The sequence below is a fragment of the Phodopus roborovskii genome, unplaced genomic scaffold (genome assembly GCF_943737965.1).
Source record: "Phodopus roborovskii unplaced genomic scaffold, PHOROB, whole genome shotgun sequence".
Taxonomy (NCBI): domain Eukaryota; kingdom Metazoa; phylum Chordata; class Mammalia; order Rodentia; family Cricetidae; genus Phodopus; species Phodopus roborovskii.
In genome coordinates, this window is record NW_026126442.1 from 3834820 (window position 1) to 3847412 (window position 12593).

The following is a 12593-nucleotide window of genomic DNA, read 5'->3' on the forward strand; positions in this document are numbered from 1 at the left end:
TTCTGCATGCATACATGTACACAGACATACGTAAACACACATGCATGGTGGAGGGGGTGGGAAATCCCCTGAGGATTGCAACCAGCAGCAAGAACTAAGAAGCCAATGTAGGAAGCTTGACAGCTTGATAACCCTGGGGCCATGTCTATGAGCACAGGTTCTGGCACACAGCATGGCCACATTGTCATTCTCTGAGTGAGTAGATGCATGTTCCCACAGCTTGCTTCCTGAATACCCGGGGCAGTGGATGACCACTGGGTGAGCAACACCTATCTGGGGGCCTTTCAACTTCATTTTGTTGTCTATACCTCCACCCCCCAGAGCGACATCTGCTTTTACACAGGGAAAAACCCGCCTCTGTAAGTTGAAGCAAACACGTGGAGCTGCCTGCAGCACTGCCCACAAAGCCAGGCTTACAGAGGACTGCCTGGTATTGAGTCATTCCTTTTCTGGCTTTACAGTTTCTACTCTGGAGATGACATGACTACAGCACACTTAGTCTTTCTAGCCACAAATCCTTTCTGCCTTCCTAGGTCTGGCACATGTGAGAGTAAGCTCTGGACACTGTCTGAGGACTCACAGCCTGTAAGGCTGGACCTAGATATATTCACTTGTCTGAGCCAGATGCAGAGCTGCCTGGGGGCCACTGGGCACCAGCCTTGACTCATGGGGACTTCTGTATAGCTATTTCCTCTGACAAAACATTCAGTTTTGGAGGAATGCTCCTTAAGATGCCTCGTATCCTATGGAGGATAGGACATTTCTTCCCACATGGAAACTCTTTAAGATCAGAAAGCCAACAACTCAAAGGCTTCAGGAGGTCCCTAAAATCGAACAGACTCACTAGATCCCTCCCTCCCTAGGCTTGTATAAGAAGCAAGAACTACTGAGTGGTGACCAGCAGACCTGCCTAGAAGAAGCTCAGGTCATCTGAGCTACCTGGAGAAGACACTCTGACCTGTTAAGCTGTGTGTGCTCCAGGTTTCCAGCCTTCATGAGCTGTCCCCCATGCTGTGGTGGACTTTGGTGATTGCAGCTGCCTTTGAGTATTCCTGCTCCTTTAGGTAACCCTTTCTCTACAACCTTATAAGTAACCCAAGTACACCCATTGGTTCACCAATTGCCTGGTGGTATCCTCACTCTGTCATTGGTTTCCAATCTGGGGCAAGTAGATATTTGCTCAGATCTCCCAGGTGCATTGTCACAATAGGAACTACAGGCTTGCAGGAGCAGTTGGTGTCATGGCTGGGATGGCCCTCAGACTCTACCTGGTCCATAGTACCAGTGCCATGGTGATGATTTCTGGGATTATGCCCACCCCTCCAACCTCAGGCTGGCTTTCTCTTTAGGTCCCTTCCGGTGTACCTATCTGGAACAAAGTGGTTGTCACTGCCAATTTGCTGGTTCCATAAAGGGAATCCAGTTTTCTCTGCACTCCTGAGAAGCTGTTAGCCCCTGGTCAGGGCCCAGCAGCTGCACTCCAGTGGTGCAGCCCAGACACCTGGTGAGGATGCCAAGGTTCTCAGGCAGAGGAGTCAGCTGGGATGAGAGTTTTAATCAAGAAGAGTCCTTTCCAGCAATGTCACCGAGCTGCATCCTATACTCTGGAAAGATGTCTTCCCAAGATGCCAAGACCCCGGCAGACAGCCGGGGACAGGGATATGGCACCAAACAGCCAGCACCTGATCCCAGGGAGGAGAGTGTCACTAGGGAGGACAGTGTCATAGAAAAAAAAAACAGTAACCAGCAGCTGGAACACCAGGCCAAGCCATCTGCCCTCTGCCATCCTCAGTTTCCTCATCTGCAATATGGGCATCATCACCTCCCCCTACAGGGCAGGCATTGGAAGGCAGCTTGGCAGGGAGAGAGCCTAGGGATCATCAAAGCACTCATTGGGACAGCCAGGCTGATCTTTTGAGCAAGCTCCATGAGTGTCAGACCTCAGGGCCCTCTATCAGCAGTTCCTGTGTGACTCCAGGAAGGTATGGCTGCAAAGCAAATGGTGTCTGAACTAGGGGTCAGGACTGTGTGATTCAGTCCTTTTTCTTCTCCTCTTCTCTCTTTAATTAAAAATTTCCTCCTCCGTCCTCTCTCTTCCATCCTCCCTCCCTTCCTTTTAAATGGGGTCTCACATATCCCGGGCATCTCTCTGTAACAGAGGATGGCTTTGCCTTTACCTTCCTGGTGCTGGGATTACAGGTGTGTATTGCCCAGTTTATGTGGTTCTGGGGTCTTCATGCATGCTAGGCAAGCACTGTACCAGATGAGCTCCCTTCCTGGCTCCAGTCCTGGCCCGTCTTTGAAAATCTTTGGTGACTTTGGAGTTACTTTGAAACCTTGAACACTGGTCTTCCCTGCTATGGGCCTGTTTCCCATTCTACACAATAACAAGATTAGGGGAGGCATCTCTAAAGACTTTTAAGGCTCTCACAGCCAAAGATGCTATTTGAGCAGGCACCCCTGAATCTCTGCAGGACTTCTCAGCCCTGTCCCTGCTCCACAAAAGAGTGCCAGCAACAACCTCTTCAGAGGTTGGCAGAGAGTGGTTCCCACTGGAGGTCAAGGTCCCTTTGGTCCTCACTGAGGGGTTTGCCTGGGAACGCAATTCTGGCTGGATCACCGCACAACTTCCATTCCCAAGCACTTCCAACTCCTTTCTGTGCCGGGTTTTACAGATCATTGTGCCAGTCTCTCTCTCTCTCTCTCTCTCTCTCTCTCTCTCTCTCTCTCTCTCTCTCTCTCTCTCTCACACACACACACACACACGGAAGCATCTGGGGTGGGAGTTGCTGTCCTGTTTTTGCTTGCTGGATGAGAACCACAGCTCCAGAGTGGTGAGGGTCCTTTCCAGGGTCTTGCAGGCAACCATTGAATGGCTGCTGAGAAGGGATAGAGTTTCAGAAAGTGATATGTGGAATCTGCTGAAGCCAAGCTAGAGACTCCCAGCCTTGTCCCTTTCAAGTCCTACTAGAGCCCAGGACACTTTCGTCATGTTGAGGTTCGCCTGCTCACCGGACTCGAGTGTGTAACTCTCCATGACCCTTGGCCCACAGGATGTCTCCCTGGGCCTTCTAAGCCTCCACGGATGACTTGATTGGAAGGAGACTAGAAGGAGGCAGAGGAAATGATAGAAAGAGAAAGGGACAGACCACCACTCTGCACTGAGGGTCATCATTCCCTGCAGATGAGGAGGTGCGCAGATGGGAATCTTCAAGCATTCTGAACGTGGACCAGATGTCCCAGAAGCCAGTTCCAGTTTTCATAGCACATAGCCTCACTTTTAGAAAAATAATGTCAACATGAACACATAGGCCTGAGGTGGAAGCTGTGAGGTACACGGCTCTGAACACCCACAGTGGTTTGGTTCCATGAGCTACAATGCACCCATCTGAGTGCACACACCACCCTATTAAACAGGAATTCAGTTCAATCAAGGTCTCTGGGACCCACTGCAGAGCAAATGAAAAGCAAAATTACTCATATGCTGAGAAAAGTTCTAGGTAGATGGATACCAAACTAAAAGGTATGGGGGTTTAGGAGTAAAGGGATCAGAGAAAGGGATGTAAAGGGGGAGAGGGCAAGCTAGAGAGGATAATGGTGTGAGTCAAACTAAGGGGCAGTTTGGGAGAGGAAGGTGTGGGAAGGAGGGACAGACAGGTAGGTTACTGGAGCTAGATACAATGACACACATGTGGAAATGTCATACTCTGAAAACGTGGGCCAGGAGTACCTCAGAGAAGCGCTGCACATCCTGTGTGAGTGTGCCCACGCGCCGCCATCGGAAGTGCTTCAGCAGCTTCAGGATGGCTGGGTTCACCGCATTGTCAGAGGGCACCGTCCGGAAGAAATATGGATATTTCTTCTTATCCGCAAGAACAGGCGTGGTGGCGGCGAAGGAAAGCTGAAGAAATGAGAGAGGACACCTTTTATTATCGGGGCCTTGCACCCAGTCCTTCCTGGCAGGCATTTCTCACCTGGGACAAGAAGTTTCCTTTAATTATGTGCATTGCGTGTGTCTTTGTGTAGGTGTGTACGTGGGTGCAGGTGCCTGACGATGCCAGAAGAGTGGCATCAGATAGCCTGGAGCTGGAGTTACAGGCAGATGTGAGCTGGAAACCAAACTCTTGTCCTTTGGAAGAGCAGTTCAGAAGATAAGATAAAAAAATAATGTAAGATAAGGAAAAAGGGTTTGGATGGACCAGCGAGCTACATCTCCTCAAAGAAATTGAATCATTTATACCGTGATCTGTTTCATTCCAGGACATTCTTTTTGAATAGTGTTTTTGTTTGTCTTTTGTTGGATCATTCTCTATACACAAATGGACTGTTTTCCCATTTAAACAAGGAAACTTCCAGTCTGGAATTCCTTGCGGCATTTTACTATCAGCATCATTGTCTGGCATGTGAACACACTGGTGTTTTGAGTCATTTCTAATTTAGGGACACTGTTGTGTTTGCCACAATTGTTGTCATTGTCACATGGGCGTCTTGGTGCATACATAGCGTTTCACTCTGTATTTCAGGGTATTTCCAAGAGACGGTCTGTGAAGTAAATGTTTTCAGGGAAAGACCTGGACATGTGGCACAGTTGGTAGAATGTTTGACTAAGCATCCATGAAGCCATGGGCTCTATCCCCAGTGATGTATGAATGGAAGTATGCCTGTAATCCCAGCACTCAGGAGGTGGGAGGTCAGACATTCAAGGTTATCTTCTGCTACTCTGAGGCCAGCTTGGGCTCCACGAGATTCTGCATCAAAAAAAATAAATAATAATAATAATAATAAAAAGAACAAATAAAGGCTGAAGACCTTTGATACCTTCATTTTTAAATAATCTGAAAATATTCCATCCATTTTGCATATCTACTAGTCAAAGATAATTAAAGGTCCAGTTTCACCACACTCTTGTCCACAGGGAATACACACCATTTTCTATGTAATTTTATAATGAGCTATCATAGAAACGGGATCCTGTTACATTCGTGGTTACATATACTACGAGCCTTTTTCCATGGGTGGTTCCTAAGGAGTAGGTCCTATTTTAGGAAGTGCTTTTTCATGCCTTCATCTCTGAGTGGGACTCTGGTGCCTTTTAATTGAATTGAAAGAATATGTTAAAAATGTATAACCTTCAAACTTGGGCTATCATGGCTGCCACAAACCTCACGTTGTTTGTCCTTGCACATGGTATTTTAATTTACACCGGGTAGTCAGATCTGTCCACCCTTCCCCTTTTTATTATTTCGTTTTCTTTTAAGTGCCAGTAAGTTGTTAAATTGGATTTTAATTATCTGTCCAGCCTAAATGTCATCACTTCCTAACGCTCCCTCTGATCTCTGCTCTCCTTCCCCCAACCTCATCCACAGAAGGTAGCCTCAACCTTTTTGATCCTTGCAGTGAGATGGGAGGAGGGCAGCATCTGGCTGCACTTCTCATTTGCATCTGTCACCCAGGTTCGGGGGCTGAGTCCTCCAAGGTCTGAGAGCAATTTGTAACTCCTCTCTGGATGAAAATAACTCTTATCCTTTGTCCCTTTTCCAATCTGATTCTTACCCTTCCTTGTCTGTCTGGGAAAAAAGTATCTTTTATATTAAGGAAGTGATTGCGGCCCCTGTATTTTCCATTTATTAATAGTTTGTACTTTGTCTTTTGCTGTCACTCAGTCTTTTACCACATAGAAATGTTTTGGGGGCCAGGGAGATGGCTTAGTCAGTAATGGCGCTTGCCAGCAAGCTTCACAAAGTTTGACCCTTAGGATCACATGGTAGAAGAAGAGAAGCAGGCTTCTACATACATGCATCTGCCTGTGCTCGTGCACACACACACACACACACACACACACACACACACACACACTCCCCCACACAAATGCACTAAAAAAAACTTAAAGAAAAGTATTTTGAGCCATGTTGAAATTCTCTTTATTCCCATTTGCTTTGTCAGATTTTGCGTGATATTTAGAAAGGTCTCTCCTACTCTGGGGTTATGAAAGAATTCATCTACGGCTGCTCTGTTCCTTCTTCTTTCCCCCTTTTGTTTCTTTTAATCTTTGACACAGAGCTGAAGGCTGAAGCTTGCTTGATGCCGAGAGCTTCCTCTGGGCCATCGTGTGCTGCAGCAGCAACAGTAATCCTGATATAGGGGAGCCCTGGTTCAGCACCCCAAGGGATAACAGCCAGGACCCTTGAGCTGTGAATGGAAAGTCTTTACTGCTGCTTTTACCAACTCTCCCCAGGGCTCAAGAGCAGGCAGTGGAGATCTGTCCTTCTCCTTGGTCTGGATCAGAGGGCATAAGGCTATGCCTAAGGTCCCTGGATGTCCTGCATCCACTCTGCAGCCCCCAACATTGAAGCTGACCATGAAAGAACTGAATGGTCTCCATGTGGGATTAGACAACACCTAGAAAAACCAACTTCTAAGGTCTCTGCAGTGGTTGTATAGGAGTGGTCCTTATAGGCTCATAGATTTGATTGCTTTGCCACCAGGCAGTGGCACAATGAGGGGGTGTGGTCTTTTGGAGCAGACATGGCTTTGTTGGAGGAAGTGTGTCACTGCAGGTGGGCTTTGAGGTTTCAGAAGCTCAAGCCAGGCCCATTGTCTCTCTCTTCCTGCTGCCTGAGGATCCAGATGTAGAACTCTCAGCTACCTCTCCATACCAGGTCTGCCTGTGTGTCACCATGCTTCCTGCCACAAGGACAATGGACTAAATCTCTGAACTGTGAGCCAGCCCCAATTAAATGTTTTCCTTTATAAGAGTTGTCATGTTCATGGAGTCTCTTCACAGCAATAGAAACCTTAACTAAGACAGTCTCCCAAGAGTGATAAGGGTAAAGGATGAATGGCTATTTAAAAAAAATGTAGGGAAACTCAGGACTAGAGGGAGGAAGACGCTACATGGAGTGGAATTCTTGCTAGAAAGCATCTTTATTCCTTGGGTTGCCCACACTGGAAAGCCTGGCATCTGAGGAAGTGAGATCCCTGTATTGGAAGGTCCACACAGAGGCTGGACCATGCAGTGAGAACAGAGGGAAGCACTGTCCTTGAACCCTTCCAAATGATGCAGGAAAGGTTTGCATGGGCATTTCAGTACACACAGACACATACTTTTTTTTTCTTCAAAGCAAAACAAGACTCCATGACTTTTATCAGACTCACAAAGAATGCCCTCCAATCCAAACAAAGTCTGTACACCTGCTTGCAAGTGACACATTGACACATGGGTCCCGTAGGGAACACAGGAAATGGCAGCTCTGCAGAATCATCAGATGTAGTACTCACAACTTCTCTCTTAAGATTAGAGCCCCATGGGAAGCCCCTCCTCTACGAAGCTATTAGGAAACTCTGAGAGTGACTACTTCAGGACCTGGGACATTACATATGCCCCCCACATCCCTCAGACCCTTATCTAACACACACTGGGAAACACTCATTTTCAGATGTGATCTGATTTGTGCTCTGGCTGATGCTTCACCATTAGTGTCCCGTTAGTTACAGGTCCACAATTAATTGTTGCTTGAATAACCTCATATGTTTGCCCTGTAGGTAATTACAGTGGTTACTGTTCAGTGAATAAATGGTCCATTGTGTTTACAATGGTCTTGGAGTACAATATATGCCCCAGGTCTAAATCATGTTGGCTGCAAAATATTAACTGGAGCTGGCATTTTCTGCACCATTTGAGATAATACACACTTTGATTAGATTGCATTACTGTTTCATGGGCTTTATTCTCCCAAAACTTTCTTCAATGGAAGGCTGTAGGTACCGCAGAATTTCAGAAATGAGAGACCACATTTGTGGTTCTACTGACTGAGCACTGACTGAGCAACTTGGTTTAAACCAACTAAATCAGACTCTCTGGGCAGAGAGGCAAAGGAGTACTAGTATTTTAAAACTTGCTGATTTGGGGGAGGGGTGTGAGGTACTGTGGGAGAGACAGCTCAGTGTTTAAGACTGTTTGCTGCTCTTGCAGAGGACATAGAATTGGATTCTCAGCACCCACATGACAGCTCACAACTATCTGTAACTCCAGTTCCAGAGAGCTGACACTCTCTTCTGATTCCCACACGTGCTTTACACACATGATACAATACACCGATACACACACACAAAAAAATAGTAAACCTTTTTTAAAAACAAAAACCAATAAAAAAAAAAAACAGTTCCTAGAATTGGAGAGAGGGCTGAGAAACCCCAATAGGCATGCTACCATAGCCCTGAACAAGCAGACTGCTGACCAGAAAACAGTGCGATCCTGACACATCCATCAGAGCCAAGGAAGGATGGAAGCAGAACTCGAACTCAGGACTAAAGGACTCTCCGTATCAGTGCTCATTCTTGGCTTGATGCTGCCCATCTGCTCCTGGGTGATCTCTATGCCTTCCCCAGCACCTGACAATACCAAGGCTTCTAGCATTAGTGCCCTAACTTGAAGGCCTACACTCCTGGGTCTCCTGCCTTATTTCTCTCAACCAAATTTGTTTCTGAACACACTGTGATGCAAATTTCCAGATAATCCCCAAGCACAGACTTACTGAAGAGAGGATTTTAATTTTTAATTCATAGTTTGCTTCATCTAGTTTCACTGCAATTGTTTTGGGAATTTGGCCCATACAGTACCTGCTTTGGGAATGTGTTGAAATCTGGTCTGGTGGCCTTTTATAGAATCAACTTCTGTAAAAGTTCCACAGAGGCTTGGAAAATGATTCCATATCTAGATGTAACCTACGGAATTCTTTATTAGACTACTAATGCATAATAGATACAACCAACCTAATTATGTTACTATTGTATGCTTGGTGCATTTGTTTACTTCATCTATCAAGGTTGAGTGGCTTGTTACATTTTCCTCCATTGTCTCCAACCACCTCCTTGCATTTCAACAGGTTTGGCTTTGTTGCCTTTGATTCTATGTTGTTTTGAGTGTAAATGTTCATCACAATTGTATCTTTACTTTTCAGCCAAGCATATCGTTGCCTAGTGTGAACAGCAGGTACTTAATAGATATTCACCGGCTGCACCAAGAACTGAAATATTTATGAAGGCAAAATAAACCTCTGTCATTTATTGCTTCTTGTGCTGTATCTTGCTTGATAGTAATAGCATTGCCCTTATTAACTTATAGCTCATATTTGCATATCATAACTTTGAGCCTTCTTCTATTTATACTTTATTGAGTTAATTATATCTATCTATATATAGATAGATAATAGATACCTAGACAGATATAGATTGATAAATATATACACAGAGATAGATAAATAGATTGATAGATTGATAGGTAGGTAGATGCTTCGGGGAAGTACCTCATGGCTAGATGTTTAAACATATATACTTATTACTATAGCAGGCATTTGATCTTGCATTTCTTGTCTCATTGGCTCTCTTGCTCTTTTTATGTTTCCCATAGTTCCCTTTAGAGCATAGCTTTGTTTTCATTGCTGAACTGGTGCTATGAATTTATCTTGCTCCAAGAGTCAACCTGAAGGAATACCTTTTGAAACACCTGAAGAAAGAGAGGGAATGTAGCAAACTTGCTTGGCTGGCCTGGCCCTCTGTTGCCTTGACTCAAGGATAACAGGTGGGTATAAAATTGTTGGGCTATGACTTCTCTTGAAAGTGCAGCATGATGCAGAGGAGGAATCTGAGGCAAACCTGATCGCTCGTCGTCATTTGTAGGTGTCTTTATCTATGTGCCTGAAAGATTGTTTGTTTGTTTGTTTTTTTTTTTTCTTGTTCTTGGGATTTAAAAAACTTGCCAGCATAGGTCTGGGTGTGGCATTCTTAGTTTTGTCTGGGATATAAGAAACTCTTCCATTTATTTGTTTAAGTCTTCCAACTCAAAACATGTAAATATAAGAAAAAATAGTATATTTTAAATCACATTATATATAAAGCAGTGTGTTTTATATTCAGGTGTTTTGTGTATTATATCATGTATGTTATATATAATATGTAGTATATATGTCACATTATGTCTAATATGTATGTATGTATCTACATCCCTGTCTCTCCTCTGTAACATCTGGTCCTCTGCATCATCTTTATAGGCTCTAAATCCTTATCTGTTCTACTTCCTCTTGTGATTTCAGTTCTTGGTCCTTGTCCTCTGAGTGGTAGAAGAACATTTCTTCTAGGGTAAAACTAGCCTTGAATTCTTGGTCTTCTCATCTCAGCCTCCCAAGTGCCAATTGGCTTATCCTATGGTCTTATTTCAGGGTCCGTGCATATTAACTTTTGATGTTCTCTGGTAATGTGGCTGTATTGTTCACAATCCTCACAGTAGGGCATAGGGTCTCCTTGACACAAACCAGGCAATATCTGGCATTACCTGACATCCTTATTTGTCCCAATATTTCAGGGATACTGTTGGACTCTGCAGCTCTTTGGCTATGCAGACAGGCTGTATGGCCTCATGCTGGCCACCCAGGACACTTGGCTTAGAGCTTTATCGACCAACACATTTTTATTGTGTTATTGATATTTCTAGTTGCCTATCAATGTTTTATGGACATATCCCTCCACCCCTCCACTCTCATCTTCAGCTTTCTGCTTCTGGGAGCCTGCACTGGGTATGAGAATTCTCTGTGTACTTTGAGTATGATCGAGGATGGCAACAGGCATTCTAAAGTTTTCTTCTTTATCCTGTCATTTTTAGAAGTGGACTCTTCTCTGCTTCCTCTGGCTCTTTCTGAAAGACTTTTTCCAGAGGTGTTTTCAGTGTTCACCCTAAAGCAAGGCCATGCTTTCCTCATTTGCCTTGTTAGGAGAGACAGCACACCAGAGTTCCTGGGTATTTGTCGTCTATTTACATTTTACCTGGGAATATTCCTTAGGAACCTGAAAGATAAGGATTTGAGAAGTTTTGGGTGTCTAATTGGTGCTCACCTTATGTGGGTCTACAGTAGCAAGGTGACATCATTGTCTGCCTTCCACATGTACTTTTCTATCACTCTGGATCAACATAGGATGTTAAGCTCCCATCATGCACTGCTGCATGTCTGCTTCTTTTCTGACCATAAAATTCTCACTTCCCAGAATGCAGTGCACTTCTGGTACCCTCTCTCCAGCACTTTTCTAGGAATTTATTATCCTTTTGAATTTAGAAGGACATGTGAGAATGAAGAGGAAAAGCCATTTGGTTGCTCTGGTGATGGGTATCTTGAGGTAGAGACACCATTTTCCAATTTCATGACTGTGTAAGTGAGGGGTCTCTAACTGAGATCATAGGCAAGAGAGGAAATTTCTGCTGATCTTCTGGGCAAATTGTTCCTTTATGAGGCAAAGTGTAGTGATGCTTCCTAAGGTCCAGAATGGCAACAAGTCCTGAAGTCTGGTGTGTGTGTGTGTGTGTGTGTGTGTTTGTGTGTCTGTGTATGTATATCTATCGTGTATATGTATATATTTGTGTATGTGTGTATATGTGTCTGTCTGTGTGTGTGTTTGTGTATATGTATGTATTTTGTATGTATGTATATGTCTGTCTGTATACATTTGTGTATGTGCATGAGTGTAGGTATATCCATGTGTGTATATGCATGTAATTATGTATGTGTGTGTCTATATGTATATGTGCATTTATGTACATGTGTATATGAAAAATAAATGACCCAGGGACTGATATCAAGGTTCAAGCTTCAAGCTGAAGATCAGAAAAGCAAAGTAGTCTTACTCCCCAGACTGAAAGGTGATCCAGGCTCCACCATACCTTGGACTGACGACTCTCCTCAATATGACTAGAGAATCCTGAGAATTCAATGTCCCTCAATGTGGCTTGAGAATGAATGCCTGACACTGAGAACTTGTTCCTGTCTTATATACCTCCTTAAAGTTAGGATTAAAGGTGTGTGATCCCAGGTGCTGTGTTTTTTAGGGCTGGATCAATCTTGTGTAGATCTGGCTGGCCTTGGACTCACAGAGATCCATCTATTTCTTAATCTCAAATACTAGGATTAAAGGTGTATACCACCACCTCCTAGCTTCTGGCTGCTGGGATTAAACGTGTGCATCACCATTGCCTAATCTCTATAGCTTGAGGTTGACTTTGCTTTCTGAATCCGCAGGCCAGCGGATTTAATAAATATTTAATTATAATAAATTATAATAAATAAATAAATATATTTAATAAATCATAAATAATATATCACCACATATGTATGCTGCTTCTGTGTGTGTGTGTGTGTGTGTGTGTGTGTGTGCTCTTTCCCATGTCTTGAGTTTCAAATCCAGTTCGAAAGTTTTCTGCTAGGATCTGCTTGCCAAATCCAGCCTCCCATCCCTTGGGTCTCTTCCTAGCTCTTTCCTAAGTGTCTACCTGGCTGGAGTGATGGTGATGGGAGATTCTAGAGTCCCAGCATCATCGGTGCTTCAGTTTACACAATTGTGTGTTGCAAAGGAGCCTCCTTGAAGCCAGGGCAAAGGCTTGGCTTCAGCCTGTATGACCAAGCTGCTCCTTCGCAGAGACCACACTAAGATGTGAGTGTAGACACCACAATGTCCTCAGCTTCTGTGCCAAGTGCTTCCCATTTTCTCATTTGGATGATCCTCAGGACCACCGCACATGGTGGGCACTATTATTACTCTCTCTATTCTCA

The 12593-nt window shown here is 44.4% G+C and overlaps 1 protein-coding gene across 1 annotated transcript in view; it reads right to left on the reverse strand.

The window, feature by feature from the left end:
- Gabbr2 (gamma-aminobutyric acid type B receptor subunit 2) overlaps positions 1–12593 on the reverse strand; it is a 335072-nt gene that overhangs the window by 184757 nt on the left and 137722 nt on the right. Inside the window, exon 3 of the mRNA XM_051187733.1 lies at positions 3731–3901. Within this exon, the coding sequence (XP_051043690.1) occupies positions 3731–3901 (171 nt within the window). The remainder of the gene's footprint in view (positions 1–3730; positions 3902–12593) is intronic.